The sequence below is a fragment of the Apodemus sylvaticus genome, chromosome 2, assembly GCF_947179515.1.
Source record: "Apodemus sylvaticus chromosome 2, mApoSyl1.1, whole genome shotgun sequence".
NCBI lineage: Eukaryota > Metazoa > Chordata > Mammalia > Rodentia > Muridae > Apodemus > Apodemus sylvaticus.
The window spans coordinates 144163481-144182831 of NC_067473.1; the positions used below are offsets into that span (position 1 = coordinate 144163481).

A 19351-nucleotide genomic window follows, 5' to 3' on the forward strand; every position below is an offset into this window, starting at 1 on the left:
TCATGCCCTAGCGCCTCCCAATAGCATCATCAGCTGGGGACTAGACCTCTACCCATGGAGCAGGAGCTGCTTCACATCGAAGCCACAATCCATCTCTAGATAGCAATGAGTGCTCTTCTGCATGACACCTGGGATGCTTCACACTGATGCTACAGGCCATTCCTATCTCCGTTCACCTACCCACCCTCGGCCCCACCCACCCCATTATCCAGTCACACCCCTCTGGATCCAGGGCTGGTCTATTTAAAAGGTTTTCTGCGATCAGCTCCTACTTGTCCTCCAACGCCTAACTCTGCAGCCACCTCCCAGGAAGACTTCCCTGCAGGCGTCAGGGAAAGCATCACATCCTGTGGGCTTGTCTATAAACCATATCTTGCTGCACTGCAGAAGAGTCCATCACTTTCTGGTCACTGACCTAACCCTGGGCCTTGAGGCAGGGACAAAACTTAAACCCTGAGTGAATGTGTAGATGAATAAAGAAGCAGACCTTGGCCTCCAGGATTCAAAATTGTCATCCATTATACACTGGAGTTTCAAAACCCAGCTAAAGTATAAGATGGCCTTAGAAAATGGAGAAATGGGCACCCCACTGGCGGATGGACTGCCTGTGGACATTCTGAAGGCTGGAACCAGGGCCATGTGAAGGTGCCGACATGACACTGCCTGACACATCAATGAAGGAGCAAGCCCACCCCACCCCCGCTGTGGTTTCCTCCTCCTGCCTCATCCCAAGCCCACTCTATCCTGTAGTCCATCGACCGCATCCCCTTCAAGGGAAACCACAGACTAGGGCAAGGTGTTACACCCTTCTGTGTCGCTGTGACCAAAGACAGCTTCCAGTAGGAAGGGTTAACTTCTGCTCACTGTAGTCTGTTACACTTGAAACAACTGGTCGGGTGGAAGAGCCTGCTACAATAACAAGAACAAGGTAAACGGGAGGTTTGCAGCTGGACCTACAACAAAGCCGACCTCAGGCAGGTCCAGCTGTCTTTCAAAGCCTCCATGAGGAACATGTAAAAGGCACTGATGTCCTTTCTCTAGTGAGCCTTGCAACTCTACAGACACTTACACCTCCATACAGAGTCCTGATGTCCCTGTAACGCATTGGATTGTGGGCAAGGTTGGCTAAGAAAGCCTCTATCTATCCTAGGAAAGGGGCCACCTGTACCAGTCTAGGAGTAAACAAGATGTGGTGAAATTGTAGGACAAGGCTTTCAAATCCAGATCCTAGAGGCAGACCTCCTGCCTCTCTGCAGAATGCACTTAGGGTGCTAAAAATAAGCCTTCACTACTTGGTGGCCCTACCTGTGCCCTGGTGTAAATTCTTCCTTCCAGGGCACAGAAATGCAAGTTTGTTGTGGGTGTCGGAGTTAAAGGAATGCAGGAGAAAGCATCTTCTCCCCATCCATGACAAATCCATCAGAGCAGAGCAACTCACAGCACAGGAGACAGGAAACAGAGATGAGAAAAGCAAGGGCCCAGGACGAGGCTTGCCCTTCAGAGGCATGCGGCTCCCAAGGACCTGCTTCCCCTGACTAGAGCCCGAGTGCCACCCTCCATCTCCCCCAGATCACCCACTTCAGCCATGAGTCCATCAGTGGCTTCATCTGCAGAAACACCCGCACAGGCAGCTCCAGAGGTGTGCCCTTCTAATCTCCTAGGTATCTCCGTCCGGTTAGCCTGACAGTTGAGATGAACTGGGAGTGGGGAGATGGCTCGGTCTATGAAGTACTTGCGGCACAAACATTCCCCAAATGGATCAGCAAGTAAAGGTGCCTGCCACCAAACCCGATGACCTTAGTTCAACCGCCAAGACCCACATGGCAGAAGGATTCCTTTGGATTGTCCTTTGACATGCCCCCTGTGTGTGCTGTCTACGGCTCATTTGTTCGCACACATAAATAAATAAATAAATAAATAAATAAATAAATAAATAAATAAATAAATAAATAAATAAATAGAATGTAATTTAATAATAAAACACACAGTGATTAGCCGCCACAGCAAATCACCAATGTAAAGAGAATCTAACAGACATTTCCAGTTCCAATCGAATCCCTAACAAAGCCAGTCTCCTCTCCTCCAGGGTGGAAGGAGTCTTGATGGTTATTTTCTGGTCCTTGTAGTATCCCTCGTCACAGATAGGGTCATGGTGGTCCAGAAAAGAGACATGTGCCAAGGTCACTCAGCAGCTAGCAAGAGACAGAACTGGGACTGAGCCCACCTCCCTTCTTGGGCAGCTGCTCCTGGGAGGAGCCTGCGTACGGAGTGGCAGATTCCAGGGACTCCAAAGGGTTTGCTCAGCCTGCCTCCACAGAGTACCGGGAAGGCCAGGCCCCGGTGGCTGGCAGGGAATGCCAGGTCTCCTCTCGCGTGAGGCCAATGCCCTGCACAGCCCCCTTTAAGGAGCGCTCTGCCATCCAGTCTTAATTTTAGCTTGGAGGCGTGCCACCAGCAGCTTTAACTAGAGGCCGGCTGAAGTTATGCAGGACAGCTGTCAGCCGGCATGCTGGGTGGGGCCTATTTAGCCGGCAGGGGCACCAGTCTGGAGACCCTAAACTTGGTCTTTCTGCCCCAGGACTATCAACAGTAGCAGCCACAAGGTTCTGATCTCCTCCTGCAGGTGCCCCAGCCTCACAATGATGACGGAAGAGCACACGGATCTGGAGGCACGGATCATCAAGGACATTCACTGCAAGGAGATAGACTTGGTGAACCGAGACCCCAAGAACATCAATGAGGACATCGTGAAGGTAGGCTCGGTGCCCAAGCAGGGACATCATGGTCCTCACACACTTGAGATCAGCCTCCCCAAAGTCCCCTGAATACGGTCTTCTCCAAACCCCAACAAACAGGCCAAGTTGTATAGGCCTTAGCAAGGCAAGAAGAAAACTTTAACCACCTGCATGATGGTGCTAAGGGGAAGACACCAAAAATGCCTTCTAACTAATAGTTCCCTTGGCTCTGGTGCCAGGCCCCAGAGGAATCACTGGGAAGGTTCAGAACCTGGGCCAAGTCGGTTGCTTTGCGGTGCCAGCAGCACTTAGGCTGTCTCCACAGAGGGCTTGAGGTTAATCTGAGGCCAGCTTCACCCATGGCCCCTCCAAGAGACACTAGCTGCCCTGCAACAGTGTCTAGTTTTTGTCTCTCCGGCACAATGGGCTCTATAGGCCATCCTTCCTGTTCCCTGTCTCCCTAGCTCCCTCTCCCAGGCCTAGTGGCCAGGACCAGGCAAAGGCCTCATCAGGCACCCGGAAAGGAGTACTGAAGTTACCTTGGGTCCCCATGACTCAATCTCTGCCTAAACTAAATGCCAGAGGAACCCCCTGTACAGTCAGAGCTGCCTGTAGAACTACAGGTGTGGTGTGGCCCTTGTACAGTCACCCAGCACATTGTAAAACTGTCCACAGCACTGCAGTCACTCCTTCCAGTGCCTGTGCTCTGCATACAATGGTGGGAACTGTGCTCTCAGCATGACAGTCGCTGTGATTTAGTGTTACATGTAGTTTTATAGGATTCGACTAGAGTTGTGCCAGTCTGACAGAAAAGCTAGACAGACAGCACAGCGATGACCTAAGTACCCACCTGCCATGAAATTTGAAGTTTTCTAGCAGTTGCTTTTTTAAAAGAAGAATCCAGTGGTTAAAATTGATTTTTATGAGGCCAACAAGATGGCTCAGTGGGAAATGATACCCACTGACAAATCTAATGATCTGAGTTCTAGCCTAGAACCTATGTGGTTAGAGAGAACAGACTCCCACAAGGCCTCTGACTTCCACACATGCACCATAGTGATACATGTGCACACACACACACACACACACACACTAATATTTAAAAGAAATAATTAGTTATTATGTTTTCACTTAATTCTGTATCCAGAATTGTAGCATTTCAACACCCAAGTCACATAAAAGGATACACATTTGTTTCTAGAACTTTGTATGTCTTACACCAAGGGCACACCTCTCTCTGTGTGGTCTCCAGATTTTCCTCAGAAATAGATGTTCCATATTTGGTTCATAAAATTTAACATTGAAAATTGATACACATGCTTAAATTGTGCTGGACAGTCTAAGGTTTTCCACAGTGGAGCCCCATATCTCTCTTTTTATACTGTGATTATTGTGCCACAGAATTTAGAAACCTGGGGTCATGGGAGCCACAGATTTTAGCAACATACCCAAGAGTTCATTCAAAGGCACAGTCAGAGCTACCATCCTACAATACCACTCTTCCTACCTGACCTAAACACAGCCTTCCACACTTAACACAAGCTGGTGTCACCTGTGTGCTCTGCCTGGTGATTCCCAATGCCAACCCTCTCCCCCAGAGCATGCCTCTGTATCCTGAGCAGTAGTGCCCCTCCCCCAGAGCATGCCCCTGTATCCTGAGCAGTAGTGCCCCTCCCCCAGAGTATGCCCCTGTATCCTGAGCAATATTGCCTCTCCACCAGAGCATGCCCCTGTATCCTGAGCAGTAGTACTTACCTTCACTCTACCCAACTCAGACTCCAAGCACCACACAACGTCACCTCCTCCAAAAAGCCTTCCCTGACTCCTCCAGGTAGCCAACTGCCCCACACCTCTGTACTCCTTCACCGGCTCTGATCTAACAACTCACACCATGGTGTGTTAACATAAGTCACGAATGATGGAGATGGAACTCCATGGGATACATACAAAGCAAAATTTCCCAACTCTAAAATACTAGAGACTGCAGCAGTCGTGGTTTCCATAGAGCGGTCCAGCTGAACTGCTTGGTTTCAACTCCAGACTCCTCCCAGAAGCAAAGACACTGGATATGTCACCCAAGCTTGTGACCCTCATTTCCTCCTGTGACAATATATCAGTACCATTTACCTCCATCAGGTGCATGAGCCCCAGACAGCTCTGGGCAGCAGAAATACCATGTATGAACTGAAGGTTTACAACACAATCTCCACTCCTAGGGAGTGTATGGTTGCCTGGGGCTGAGCAGAGCCCTCAAACGGCCTCAAGTCCAGAAGACTGGGAAACTGAGCCTTCTGGAGTCCTTGGTGGGTACTAGAGCTAGGGATAAGAAGCATAGAACAACACAGTTTCTTGGGGATGCTGTGATGGGTACCAAGTATGGAGGGAATTGATAATTCATGTTCTACTGAGCCGAGAGGGAGACAGACCCTATGACCCAAAGAGAGAGGAAGGGACAGTACTGTAGGTCCCCAGTTCTCTGTCACTTCTCTGAGGCAGAAAAGTGTCCTCTCTGGGAAGCCCTGATCTGCATACCAATATCTCCCAAAGACTAAATAAAAGGTGCACAATTAATTTAGTTCAGAGGAAATTAACTGGCATTGTTTGGGCATTCTCTGCCTCGGGAAGTTGTTGGCATTTCCTTTCCTTCATTTTTAATGAGCCAGAAATGAAACATTTAGAAACACAGAAGAGAGATAGTATCGGGAGATAAATACTACACAGTTTCAGAGAGCTGACTGGCTGGGGGTCAGACAGGCTCTCAGAATAAGACAGCCTTCTACTGCCTGGGCTTCTGTCATCACCTGGGAAAGAAAGGAGACAGAAGGTGGCAGGTGAGGGACAGAGAAAAGACAGAGGTCAAGGCAAAGGCACAGAAGCCACAGCAGCACGCTAGGTAACCTTGCCCGGGTGTTCTCACATGTCAGCAGGGTCCTCGTTGGATGGGTCGAACAACAAAGACAGAATCCAGGAAGCACCAGCTGTGGTCCCCAGCTAGGACACTAAGCTTGCTGAGTGTCTTGAAAAATCCCTTTCCCTCTGTGAGCAGGAGTCTCCGGTATAGAAAGAAACCCGAGTGGGGAAGAGGGTTATAGTCCTCACTGCAGTCAGCTGCAGATTCCATGCAGTGAAACGCAAGAGAGAAAGGAGACGGAGCCACCTGGGGACCCCAGCACAGGGATCTACTTCCTATAGGTGCTGCCCTTGAGCCAGGGCTGTAAAGTAAGAGTTACAGTGAAAATGAAGCCCATATACCCACTAAAGTAGTCCCTGACACTCAGGTCAGGCCCCTGGCTGAGTGGAAGTCTTGAGAGACGACCACTGAGGAACGGTGAAGAGGCCCTCATGTGTTATTGAGAACCTGCTGCATACCAGGCTCCATGCTGACTAGAGCTACAATGAGAGCTGAGTGCGTACCACATACCAGGCTTTGGGATTCTGAGCTCACTTGTACATGAGCCCCATGCAAGTGCACCTCCTGATGACTCTGATTGTAGATCATCTAACACCACCCCCAGGCATGCCTAGAAACCCCAGCCCACCCCAGTCCCAGGAGTCATTTCTGAGAAGGCTCTCGGCTGACTCCAAGTCCCTCCCTCCCTGGCTCACTCATGGGTACTTGCTCCTGAAGCAGCAACTCTCACCTCCTCGGAAAGAGAAGCAGACGAATGTATCTGAACTCCTCTCAGTTCATGGATTCTCCACCACTGCCAATGTACACCTGCCACAAAACACCCTCTGTCTTCCAACAGCACCTTCTACTTGTCAGTAAGGCCAGGGAGCCCTGAGAACAGCCAGCAGTCTACCCTCTAAGTCCTGCTCCCAGCTTTGATGGTGCTGTGGGTTAGGGTTAGGGTTAGGGTTAGGGTTGGGGTTGGGGTTGGGGTTGGGGTTGGGGTTGGGGTTGGGGTTGGGGTTAGGGTTAGGGTTGGGGTTGGGGTTGGGGTTGGGGTTGGAGTTAGGGTTAGGGTTAGGGTTGGGGTTAGGGTTGAGGTTGGGGTTGGGGTTGGGGTTGGGGTTGGGGTTAGGGTTAGGGTTGGGGTTAGGCAATAATATTGCTGGACAATAATAAAGCTGACCCAAGGCTTCTTCCTGGGAAGAGTCTAAGCCTTGCAGATGAGACTAGAATAAGGAGCAGGGACAGGGGAAGGTACTGAACGCTGTAAGCTGGTGGCAGAGGAAGTGCCCCAAAAGGTTAGGGGAGAAAGGGGACTTGTGCCTGGGAAAATCAGGAGCTGTCTTCCTAGCAAAATGATACCCAAGGCGCACTTTTTAAAATGAGAAAAAAAATTGAAATGAGGACCAGGCATTCTAACAACAGGAAGTGGAATGAGCAATTATATGGAATCTTTTCACAGTTCTGGGAAGAATACAGGATGGAGTTGGTAAATGTGAGGGGCAGGTGCCACCATCACTGCTTCCTGTGTACACAGCAGGCATTACTAATGGATCACAGTACTCTTCCAGAAAGTCAAGCCCCATCAGCTAGTCAGAGTTGGTACTACAAATTGAACCTCTTTGCTACTCTGGCTGCTGGGGAATACTGAATTATCCATTGAGGAAAGCACAGGGCACCGAAAAGAAAATGTGTGGGTGAGAGTGCAGAAAGGGCAGGGGGAGAGTGCAGAACACAGATCATAGTTCATCTGATCCTTCCTGGCAGCTCCTTTCTCTAAGTGCCTTGCTCTCCATAAACTTCCCAAAATGGCTACATGGGCCCTGGGGCAATGGCTCAGTCAGAAGAGTACTTGCTGCACACCATTAGGACCTGAGCTCCCCCAGAACCCACATAAAAGCCCAGGCAGGGCTGTCACGTGCTGTAACTCCAGCCCTGGGACCAGAGGAGATAAACTTTCCCTGAGCCTTACCAGCTAACTGGGCTAGCTGAATATATGCATTCCAGGCTTGGTGAGAGGCAGTCTTGGGGAAAAAATGTGGAGAAGTAACTGAGTAAGATTCAGTGTTGACCTCTTGACTCCATGCGTACGTACATGCACATGTGTGTGAGCACATGCATGCACACATATACATGTGCACCCACATATACATACATACCCATGAACACACACACAGCTACATGGAATTAATACAGAGGTACTCTTACCTGGTGATACTTTGTCCAGACCTTTCAAAATGTGGTCAGCTTTGTGGGGTTTAGCTTGCTAACATGTGGTCCCCTGTGTTCTGTCATCATGAGACGTCTTTATGCAACCAAAGTAGAGAATGTCTTGTCCTTCAGGTATGAACATTAGTAAACAAGTCCTTCAGCCTCTAGGAAATGAACCTGGGATCCAGGGTGCCTTCCCCAGTGGCACCCTTTTATCAGTCATCAGTCACAGCCGTGCTGTCCACCCCCAAACCCGAGCAGTTCTGTGGCTTTTTGGAGCTGGCTGGGTGGGATGTCCACTGTCTCTAGGTACATCCCCTGCAACTTCAGTCAGATGGTAGCCTAGGGCTGACCTCACTTGGGAACTTTTCTGAGCTAGACCATTCAAGGAGGTTCTCTGCTATTCTAGGACGCAGGTAGAGACAGAGGACAGGATTCAGTGGGAATGCTGGGATGGCTAATCTTCCACCTCAGAGTTTCAGGACTGTTTCTACAAGGGCAGGTTGTAATACACACTTAGTACCACTCTAGAGCAAGGTATAAGAGTAAATTCCAAAAACCAGTGACTCTGCCATGAGCCCCCAAAGCAGAAGGTGCCAGGACTTCCTGGTGCTTGGTCTGAAGCTGGGCCAGCACTTTCTCTGTCACATTCTGATGGTTAAAATGAGTCACATGGCAACCTCAGACTTGAAATGGGACAAGACCACCCACGGTCATAGATACAAAGAGGTGTGACTCACTGGAGGTTATCTGGGGAGACTTGCTAGCCAGCAGCCAGAAGCTAGTACCAGGTCTCAGACTCTGGCCAAGGCATTTTCATCTCTCCCCACCCACCAGTGCCATCTTCACCAAAGGCACTGGCTGAGAGGGCAAGAGAGATGCCAAGGGAAGCCAGCAAGAGGCTACGTGCCAAAATGCACTGGGAAGGCAGTGGGGCCCTGCTAGCAGGTTCCAGTCTCGCCTCCTGTGGCCCTGTTTTGGCTTCTTCCCTGGTCCTTTATCCAAGTTCTTTTGTGCTCCAGCAAGGGTTCTCTAGGGAGCCCTGTAGGATGCTTCCTGTCCAAACTACTGGTAAAACCTGGTCACCTCCTTCTGAGATTCAGCTCCTGCTGGCATACCTGGCTATAGGAAGTAGACAAAGCCTGGACTGAAGTCCTGACTGCTGACACAAGCTCAAGCCCATGAAGTAATGCAAAGTCCTCTGGGGGGGGGGGGTGCACGGCAAAACCTTCCCTTCTGGTCTGTATGTGGTTGTTAATAAACATATACAGAAAACATCCACATAGCTTTCTCCCCCTGGATGTTTCCAGCCTGAAGGAAGCTCACCCACAGAGACGGCTCCTGTAAAGCTTAGCTGAGTCTGGCTCCTTGAGCTAAGTCTATTCCATAAACCCTGCCTCCTTGTTTAGCTGGATGCAACAAGCCCAGCTCTCTGTTCACTCTGTATAATAAACAAGCTGAGCTTCTGGGGTGCTGTGTTTTCTCCACAGAGAGCCCATATCACCTGATGCCAGCTTTCTGTCTGTGTCTATCTGTGTTTGTCTTTCTCCCTTCCCTTACCACCTCAGTCAGGTTCATCCCGGAAGCAGTGCTGGACAAGGCACCTGGCCCACGTGGTGAGCCTAGGCCAGAAGCACACAGAGGAGACTGCGGCACAAGCTTTGGTTTCTGTCTGGCTTGAATCTCATTCTACTTGGCCCTTTTATACCTTATGAAATGGCTGGTATAAAATGCATAGGCAGAGATGATCTACACGGCCCAAATGCATTATGGGTGCTACCATGGTCACCCCCAGATCATACAGAAATCTGCTAATATTGTTTCTAACAAGAGAAGAAAATCTCATCCATCTCTTTAAACTGTCTTTGCAGCTATCGTCTCATTTTAATTTGTAATTTTATACATCAGTGCTTTTCAGACTGTGTGGGCAACGGTCAGTCTGACCACAATTATCCCAGTCTAATGTACAACAATTCTCTTGTAAGACATGGTAAAAATTATCAGAGAAATGAAAAAGCGAGTGTGTAGTATAAATCCCCGCTAATATTATTATTCAGTAGTCATAAACGACTGCATCTAATCTTTATGACCACTTCGAACACCAACTCAGCTTCTGTCATGGCCTTCTGGGACTGAACAGCCCATTCCTTCCTTACATAGCAAGACAGCAGGCAAGGAAACCAGGGCCCAGCCATGCTAAGCTTCCTGCCTTTAGACTCCAATACTGAAGCTATGCCGAGGGCCACGTCTCCATCCTCTCTTTGTAGGATTCAACACAAGAAATATCTAGAGGAAAGTGTGGCTCCTTTAATCACACAGTTAACTCATCAGCCGAGTGGACACTGGAAGCCAAGCCCCACTGCCCCTACTCCTAGATATCTTATCTGAATTCTCCCAACCCTGGATGACCAAGGACTGGGTAGTGTGGAATTTGGATGCTGGGGTAGGTGTTGTGTGGGTCCTCATTCCCAGACAGCCCAGTGGTCCTGCACCTTGCCAAGCCTCTCAGTGACTGCAGGGACTGTGCAGAGCTGTGCCAATTAAACAACTGGCTTTCTTGTTGCTCCAAAAATAGCTATGTCAGAGAAGACACAGGCTGAAAGAGTACCATCTTCCCTTCCCACCCTCCAGCTACATACGTGGCTCTGAGACTTTCTCAGCCCCAGCCCTCCAAGAAAAAATCCTCCTTCCTCCCACTGCTAGAAAGGAAATGAATGCACAGTGTGCTTGATGCACTACACGGCCACCTGGGTCTGCTGAGTGACTCTAATGGATCGCTTTTATGAATGGCTCTCCAAGCCAGAATTTGTGGTCAGAGTACTCTCAGGTCTCAGATTCAATTTAGGGGAGTAGCTGCTTCCTTCCTCCCAGCACAGAAGAGTCCTCCAACAGCATGGTGCTGCTTCAAAGGAAAAAAAAAAAAAACAGTTGCCACACATTCAGCTCTCAAAGATGATGCCAGGAAATAACTCAAGTGTGGATGCCAATAATTTCTGAGAAGAAATGGTAATTTAAAAAAAATAACAGAGAAATCCTCATGGAAGGGACAAGCGTTATAAGCAGGAAAGGAAGAATCCAATCCATTATCATCTGTCAATGAGAGGTCCACACAGTATGATGAGGTCAGCTAGAGAGTTCTTCTATTCATGATCTGAAATGTTAGCAGAAGTCCCAAGGCGTATTTTATAGGAATTTAAGAGCATTTGAGCAAGTACTTGTCATTAATGAGCACCTAACATGTGGCAGGTATTGAGTACTGAGCACTGGGTGCTCAGGAAGTATTTTTTTCTGTGGATATGAATAATGGATGGCTAAGAAGGGAGGGTAGGTAGGTGAGTATATGGATAGACAAACAGTAGGAAATTGAATGGATAAGAGATAGAAGAGTGGGTAGATGGGGATGTGGGTAGAAGATGGGAGAATGGATAGGAAAATGGGTAGTTAGATAAATATATGATAAAAGATGGATGAATAGATGATAAGAGATGGATGAATAGATGATAGAGAGGTAGATAGACAGACAGACAGATGAAAAGTGAATAAGTTACACCTTGCTCAAGATGAATAGATGAATGGGTAGATAAATAGGTAGAAGATGGAATGGGTGGGCAGGTAAATAGATGGTTAGACACATGGCTGGATAATAGATTATTAGAAGAACACATGACTAGCTAGATGGGTAAATAAATGGATGGAAAGAGAGATGAATAGATGATGTATGGGTAGATAAATAAATAGATGGTGAGACATACATGGGTCATGACTAAATAGGAGAAAATTTATCTCTGCTCTTTATACCAATTAAAAATGCTAACCCCTTTTTTCTAACATTCATTTTTTCTTTTTACTTGAAAATAAATTTTTTCAAACAATTTATTTTAATCACAGTTTTCCCTTTCCTGACTTCTCCCAGATCCGTCCTACCTCACCTCCCACCACCATTACAAAATAAGTAGGCAACCAAAAAATAAAAAGCAGAATAGGGCAACACACACACACACCAAAAGAGCCAAGGAAAAAAATCACAAGAGCTCAAGAAACACATACAGACACAGATACACACACTTGTGCACACAAGAGTCCTATAAAAACACTAAGTAGGAAACTATAATATCTAAGTGTTTCAGTCAGAGTTTCTATTGCTGCAGTGAAACACCATGACCAAAGAGCTAGTTGGGGAGGAAAGGGTTTGTTTGACTTACACTTCCATATCACTGGTCATCATCAAAGGAAATCAGGACGGGAGCTCAAGCAGGGCTAGAACCTGGAGACAGGAGCTAATGCAGAGGCCATTGAGAGTGTTACTCAATGGCTTGCTCCTCAGGGTTTCTCAGCCATCAACCCAGGGATGGCACCACCCAAAACATGTTGGGCCCCTTCCCCATCAACCACTAATTAAGAAAATGCCTTAGGGTCTGCCTACAACCCAATCTTATATAGGCATTTTCTTAATTGAAGTTCCTTCCTCTCAGGTAACTTTAGCTTGTGTCAAGTTGACACAACAATCCACCACTGTAAGTTAAAGACCAGTAATGGAAAAAAAATCATTTTCTGTTGGTTCTCTACTGCTGGGCATGAGACCTGTCCTTATACATGATTTAAATACATACTGAACTGTTTTGTAGAAAACTAATTTTTCCTTTGACAGTGGCTGTCATTTGGGGATAGCTTCTGGATTAAAGATGGGGCTTGTGTCTATTTCTCTCAGAACTGGGACCCAAATGGCTTAGACCCTATAGGTCCTGTGCACCATGCCACCGTCTCTGTGAGTTCCTCTGTGCCTCGGTCCTGGTGTGTCTAGAAGGCCTTGTTTCTTTGGTGTCTTCCATCCCTCATGCAATCTTTTCTCCTCTTCTGCAAAGTTCTATGAACCTTGAGAGGAGGGATTTGACAATGGCATCCCATTTAAGACTGAGTGTTCCAAAGCCTCCCACTCTTTGAACATTTTTGAGTTGTGTGTCTCTGTGTTTCTTCCCAGCTGCTGCAGGAAGAAGCTTCTCTCATGATGGCTGAGTAAAATTGCTGGACAATCAGTATAGCAGAATGTTGTTAGGAATCTATTTATTACTAAATTCCTTTAGCAGAACAGCAGTATTGTTTTCCCTCTGGAGTCAGGTTTTGGCCCCCAAGGGAGTAGGGGAAATGGATTCCACTTCATGGAGTGAGTCTTCAATCCAATCAGATAGTAGTTGGTTACACCCACAACTTTCATTCCACTACTACATCAGCATGGTAGATCACAGAGTTTGTCATTGGATTGGGGTTTACCTTTGTCCTCTGGTAGCATGCAGAGTCATAAACAATACTCAGTAGTGGTGAGGGCTCTAGGTAGGCAGCAGCTAGACTTCATGTTCAGTGAGTTGTGTAGTTGTTGTCTTCAGCAATAGGGCCTTACCATCAGTTTGTGTAGCACAACCAATAGCCTTGCCAGTAGCCTAAGTTGTTTGGGTGTTCCCTTACGCCCCCTTTGACCAACAACTGGATTAGATGTAACCTATTCCTGGCATTGGATGTTTCATTTGGTGACAAGAGATGTCTAGTCTAGGATTTGTTTCCCCTCATTGTTTGCTGGTTCCATTTAGATGTCTTTCACATATGTACAAATTTTAAAAAGTTTCTACTGTAGCAGGTTTCCATATGACCCTTCAAATGGCCCTTTAGTTTTAGCTACCCCTCCCCGTATTTCTTTCCTTACCTCTCTTCCCTCATTATCTCTAATAAGATTAATGATTCCCTCATTAATTTTCCCATTCCAGTCCCCTCCCATCACCAGTCCACAACTATTTTCTAGTTCCTCTTCCTTGGGAGCTCATTCCTGCCCCCTGAGTCCCTTACTCTATACCTAACCTCTATGGTTGACCAATTACATTTTTAAAAGGAGGGAACAAATCTCGATGAGGTTAAAAGACAGACCCAACCCACCCATCCGGTCAACAGCTGCACTGACACTCCAGCACTCCTTTCTAGGTTTTTGTTCTTGTTTGATGGTTGGCTTGTTTGTTCATTTGTTTGTTTGAGACAGGATCTCTCACTACAGACAGACTGACCTGCCTCTCACTCTGTGGTGCAGGCTTTCATCAAACTTAGAGCAATTCTCCTGTCTCGGCCTCCTTGGGATGGGATTACAGACATGGCTAGCTCTCTACTGAGAAGCACACTCTACTACAGCCTCCCCTCCAGCGACAGCTGTTCAGTCAGTTTCTGTATATCAAGTATACAAGACATCCAATTTAGGAAGAGTACAGACTGGTTTGGGCTCACAGTTTTGGAAGTCTTAGTCCATGACAGAAGGCCCTGCTGCTTTGATTCTAGGATGGGACAGTCCATCATGGCTGAAAACACATGTTGGAGCAAGTCATTCACCTCATGAAAGAGAAGGGAAGGGAAAGAAAAAGAGGAAGTTACAAAATTCTATTGAAGGGCACCTATGGTCTAACAAGCTTCCATTAGATGCCTACAAAAAAAAAAAAAAAAAGGTTCTTTGATCTCCCAGTGTGCCTCCCCTGGGGACCAAGGCTTTAACCCTTGTTCCATTAGAGGACATTTCAGCTCCAAACTCTAGCAGCAGCTAGTTATTCCTCACCCCGCCATTAAGGGTTCTGAGTATTTGCATGTCTCAGTTCATTTAGTCCTCTGACAACTACAAAACAGGGCAAGAAAAATGCAACCCAGAAAAACTCAATAACCTGCTTGGGTTAGCCAGCCAATAAGGAGCTACTCAGGGTCCCAAGCACAGCAGTGATTTTAGAGCCAACCACAAACAGGAAACATATGTCAAATAAAGGAAGCTGCTGGAATAAAGGGGCAATCTGGGCTACAGTGATTAATGACCCTCGTATCTGGGTGGGTGCAAAGATAAAGAACTATGACTCTGTCTTGAAATAACTTTTTCAGCCTACCAGGAGGTATAACTCACTGAGAGTTGTCACCCTCCCTGAGGGGTGAAGCATAGCCTTCCAACCCCAGTTAAGGTAACAGGAAGACAGTGGAGTAGTCAGGATGCCTGGATTGAGCCTGGTCCTGGTCCTGGTCCTGGTCCTGGTCCAGGCTAGAGCTCCTACCTCTGAGCCCTCATGTTCCCCAGTACTGTGAGGAGGCATGGGAAGCCTGGCATCAGGGAACCCTCTATTCCTCAGGACTGTTGCATGAAAGGGAGACAGGATCAGGATGGGTCGGGCAAGGAAAGCAGTGGGAAGGGGCCAGATGGGACAAAGGTAGAGAAGCAAGCCTTTATCCAAATGACGCTCTTCGATGGCAGAGTTCCTGAGGTCAGGAGGGCCTCTCTACAAGCTACCCCAGGAGGCCTTCTAAGGACGGTTATTGACTACCATGGCAGTTGTGAAGGCCTCTAAGGTTATAACCTTTCAATAGACAAGGTTCCTCCCTGAGAGATGGGGATGGTGAATGAACCCAGTTTATGTCTGAAGGGTCCTCCAGTCTAGTGCCTAGGATTCTAAATTTTGGGAGATGCCTGAAGAAATCGAAATTCTCCATTTTTGCTCCAATAAACTAGAGGTGAAGATGTCAGTTCTGGGCTGGAGTGTAGGTAGCAACAGGCCCGTGCATTTTTCCAATTCATAGCTACTACCCCCAAAGTGGATGCCACCAAGTTCTCAGTGACCCCTGCATCCGTTCTTACCCCCAAGCACTCCCACTTCCAGGCTGCAGTAACTAAACAAGCTGCTCAAAACCCAGATGCAGCCTAGCACTGTCCACCACCATAGAAAGACCCACAGTGGTGACGTCTCCTAGATTCTTGCTTACATCAGCCCGTGGGAAAGCACCTGCATCTCCTGCAGGCCACATTGTATAGCCCACTGCCTTCTGGAAGTTTCTGTTCCTTCAGGCCAGGTCCTCTTTTCCAGCCTGCAAGTCCTCAGCCTACCTGCTAGCCTTCAGACAACAGCTTCCCCCAGGAATTACCTAGCCCCAAAGTCAGAGTTAAAGCCCCCATTCCCTGCTTTAATTCAGCACTTAGAGATGTAATGAGATTTCTACATTAGCTTCATGAGGGCCAACGGCTGTGACATGTCTACAGGTGATCCATAAATCTCTGCAGGGTAAATATAACCATCCAACTTCTTTTTGGTTTGGGGGAGGGGGGTGTTTTGCCTTGTTTTTTATTTTGTTTTTGTTTAGAGAAAGGGACTTGGGTATCCCAACCTGCTTTTTAGCACTCTATATAGCTGAGGGTGACCTTGAACTCCTGGTCCTCATGCCTCCACCTCTCAAGTTCTGGAATTACAGACACGTGCTGTCATGCCTAGTTTGTAAGGCACTAAAGAGTGAAGCTAGGGCTAATGTATGATAAACCAATGCTCGACCTCACCCTAACTGATCCTCACCCAAGCTCCTGGCTGTCCAACTTCTTCAGGATCAAAAAAAAAAAAATTAGAAAGTGTATGTCTTAGTTGGGATCTATATTGTAATAAAACACCGTGGCCAAAGCAACTTGTGGGGCAACAGGTTTATTTCAGCTTACAAGTGTCAAGCATACTTCAGCACTGATGGAAGTCGGGACAGGAACTCAAGCAGGACAGGAACCTGGAGGCAGGAGCTGAAGCAGAAGCCGTGGAAGAACACTGCTTACTGGCCAGTCTGCTTTCTTAGACACCCCAGGACCACTCGCCCAGGGGCAGCACCACACACAGGGGCCTGGGACCTCCCACATCAATCACTAATTTTAAAAATGCATGACAGATGTGCCCACAGGCCAATCTAGTGGGGAATTTTTTTCAATAGAGGTTCCTTCATCCCAAATGGCTCGAGCTTGTGTCAAGTTAACAACTAGGCAGGACACTGTCAGTGTCATCTCTCCACCTCTATAACAAACCTGAAATAAGCAATGTACAAAGACAAAAGGTTTCTTGTAGCTCGCAGGTGTAGAGTGCGGTCCATGGTCAACAGGTTGCTCTCGGTCCTGTGGTAAGACAAGAACATCATAGCAGGACCTCATGGTGGAGTCAAACTGAGCAAACACGAGCAGTAAAAGGGATGAGGGAGGCCAGGCTTCTCGGTGTCCCCTCCAGAGCACATCTCAAATGCCCCAGTTTCTTCCCTCTAAATCCCACCTCTTAAAGGTCCCACCATCTCCCAGTAGTGCCAGGTCAGGGACCAAGCCTTTAACACGTGGGCCTTTGAGGAATATTGCAGATACAAACTATAGCAGGCACTGGGACTCTAGCACTGCGGTATTGAACATGCTACTCAACTTCTGGGAGTCCTCTTAATGCATGCATGCATAGAATGAAGAGGCTGGACAGCTTAGAGTACCTTGTAGCTATAGTACGTGGCAAGGCAGCAGAGCTGGGAAACTATTATCATCCATATTGCACACTCATTAGGGATACAGTCCCAGACCCCATCAAGACCCACTAAAGCTCAACAGACACCCCCGGAGTTGCTTCTTTTATCCTGTGTTTCTTTCTTCTTTCCTTCCTTTCTTCCTTTCTTTCTTTCTTTCTTTCTTTCTTTCTTTCTTTCTTTCTTTCTTTCTTTCTTTCTTTCTTTCTTTCTCTCTTTCTGTTTGTCTGTGTAACAGATCCCTGACTGTCCTGGAACTTACTTTGTAGACCAGGCTGGCCTCAAACTCACAGAGATCCACATACCTCTGCCTTCCAAGTATTGGGACTAAAGGTGTGTGCCATCTTTTTTATTTTTAATCTTTTGTTTAGTTTTATCTTACTTATGTGTATGAATGCTCCCCCTGCATATTTATATTTATATATGTGTGTGTGTGTGTGTATACGCACACATATGTGGGTGTGTGTGTGTATATATATATACACACACGTGTGGGTGTGTGTGTATATATATATATACACACACATATGTGGGTGTGTGGGTGTGTATATATATACACACATGTGTGTGTGTGTTTGTATATATATACACACACATATGTGGGGTGTGTGTGTGTATATATATATACATACACATATGTGGGGGGGTGTATATATATATACACACACACATATGTGGGTGTGTGGGTGCGTGCGTGTGTGTGTGTGTGTGTGTGTGTGTGTGTGTGTGTGTGTGTGTGTGTATACATCCTGTGAATGCCTAGGGCCCATGAAATTCAAAAGAGTATGTTAGATCCCATGGAACTGGATTTATGGGTGATTGTGGCCACTTTATTGTACTAAAAAAACAAACCCAGGTCTTACTACTAAACCCATCTCCCTGGCCTCACTCCCAGGGTTTCTGAAGCAGATAGGCAAGCAAGCAAACACTAGGAAAGCCCACATGAGCTGTGAGTTGAGCTGTCCTCTTCTGGCTCCTGCAGGTAGATTTTGAAGACGTGATCGCGGAGCCCGAGGGCACCTACAGCTTCGACGGCGTGTGGAAGGTGAGCTTCACCACTTTCACCGTCTCCAAGTACTGGTGCTACCGCCTGCTGTCTACACTGCTGGGCGTGCCACTGGCCCTGCTCTGGGGATTCCTGTTCGCCTGTATCTCCTTCTGCCACATCTGGGCCGTGGTGCCCTGCATTAAGAGCTACCTGATCGAGATCCAGTGCATCAGCCACATCTACTCACTGTGTATCCGCACCTTCTGCAACCCGCTCTTTGCTGCGCTGGGCCAGGTCTGCAGCAACATCAAGGTGGTGCTGCGAAGGGAAGGCTAAAGCCAGGCTGGGCTGTGGGGAAAGCCGGGCAGGGGGAACAAGGCCGGGTGAGCACCCCGGCTCTGCTCCACCTGGGCTGCTGGAGAGCTCATTCTTTTGAGGTTGCTCTCAATTCCACCTCAACATGGGAGTGCATGGTGCAGGGGAGCCAGGATGAAAGACAGCCCAGTGTGGAGACACAGGCACCCCTGCTCCTCTCAGCCTACCATGATCCCCAGCGGCCCTGCCTGAGCAGAGGGTTCCTTAAGAGGCAGCTAGCGCAAGGCGTTGCGTTCACACGTACTGTAATAGCACAAACCAGCACCAAGCAGTCTTCTAGAGGTGTGACTCGGCTCCTAATGCTAGGGAGAGCAAGCAGTGACTGCCTGCACGAAGAGGGTACTGCAATAAAGGGTTTCCGCTGCACCAGGGAACACTTTGCTCTGTTTGTGTCTGTGAGGTGGCTGTGTGTCCTTTTCTAGTTCCGAAACCCAGAAAATTCAGGTGGGCAAGTTGAAAACCAGAACTCAGTTTTGTTTCCTCCGGGAATCTGCTCGTTTGCTGGGCATAAATAGGGTCTCCCATACAAGGAGGTTATTTTCAAATGACTTCCGCTGTCTCTGAGGCAGCTGAGGAGTACCGAGGACAGGTGAGCATCCCCCTGCACTACTGAAAATGGCCCCCAACCTCAGACCTCTTGGAATCTCCTCTCTGGCTCAGAAGACATACACTGGGTCTTGCCATGCGGTTCGTGTGCACCATCAGCCCTAACAAACACCACGAATGCCGGAGGCCCAGGGTGTGTGTTTCTGGGTTAGCTGAGAAAACAATCATAGCAGTGCAAACTTGTCACACCTCCCTCTACCCCAGAAACACACACCAAACCTCAGCAACCCAGTGCTGAGG

At 47.8% G+C, this 19351-nt stretch overlaps 1 protein-coding gene across 1 annotated transcript; it reads left to right on the plus strand.

Moving 5' to 3' along the window:
* The first annotated feature begins 2639 nt into the window (after positions 1 to 2639).
* Cav3 (caveolin 3) lies at positions 2640 to 18822 on the plus strand. The gene is made up of 2 exons (XM_052172634.1): positions 2640 to 2753; positions 18125 to 18822. The coding sequence occupies exons 1-2, from the start codon at positions 2640 to 2642 to the stop codon at positions 18464 to 18466; spliced, it is 456 nt and encodes a 151-aa protein (XP_052028594.1). The 3' UTR covers positions 18467 to 18822.
* Positions 18823 to 19351: the final 529 nt, after the last annotated feature.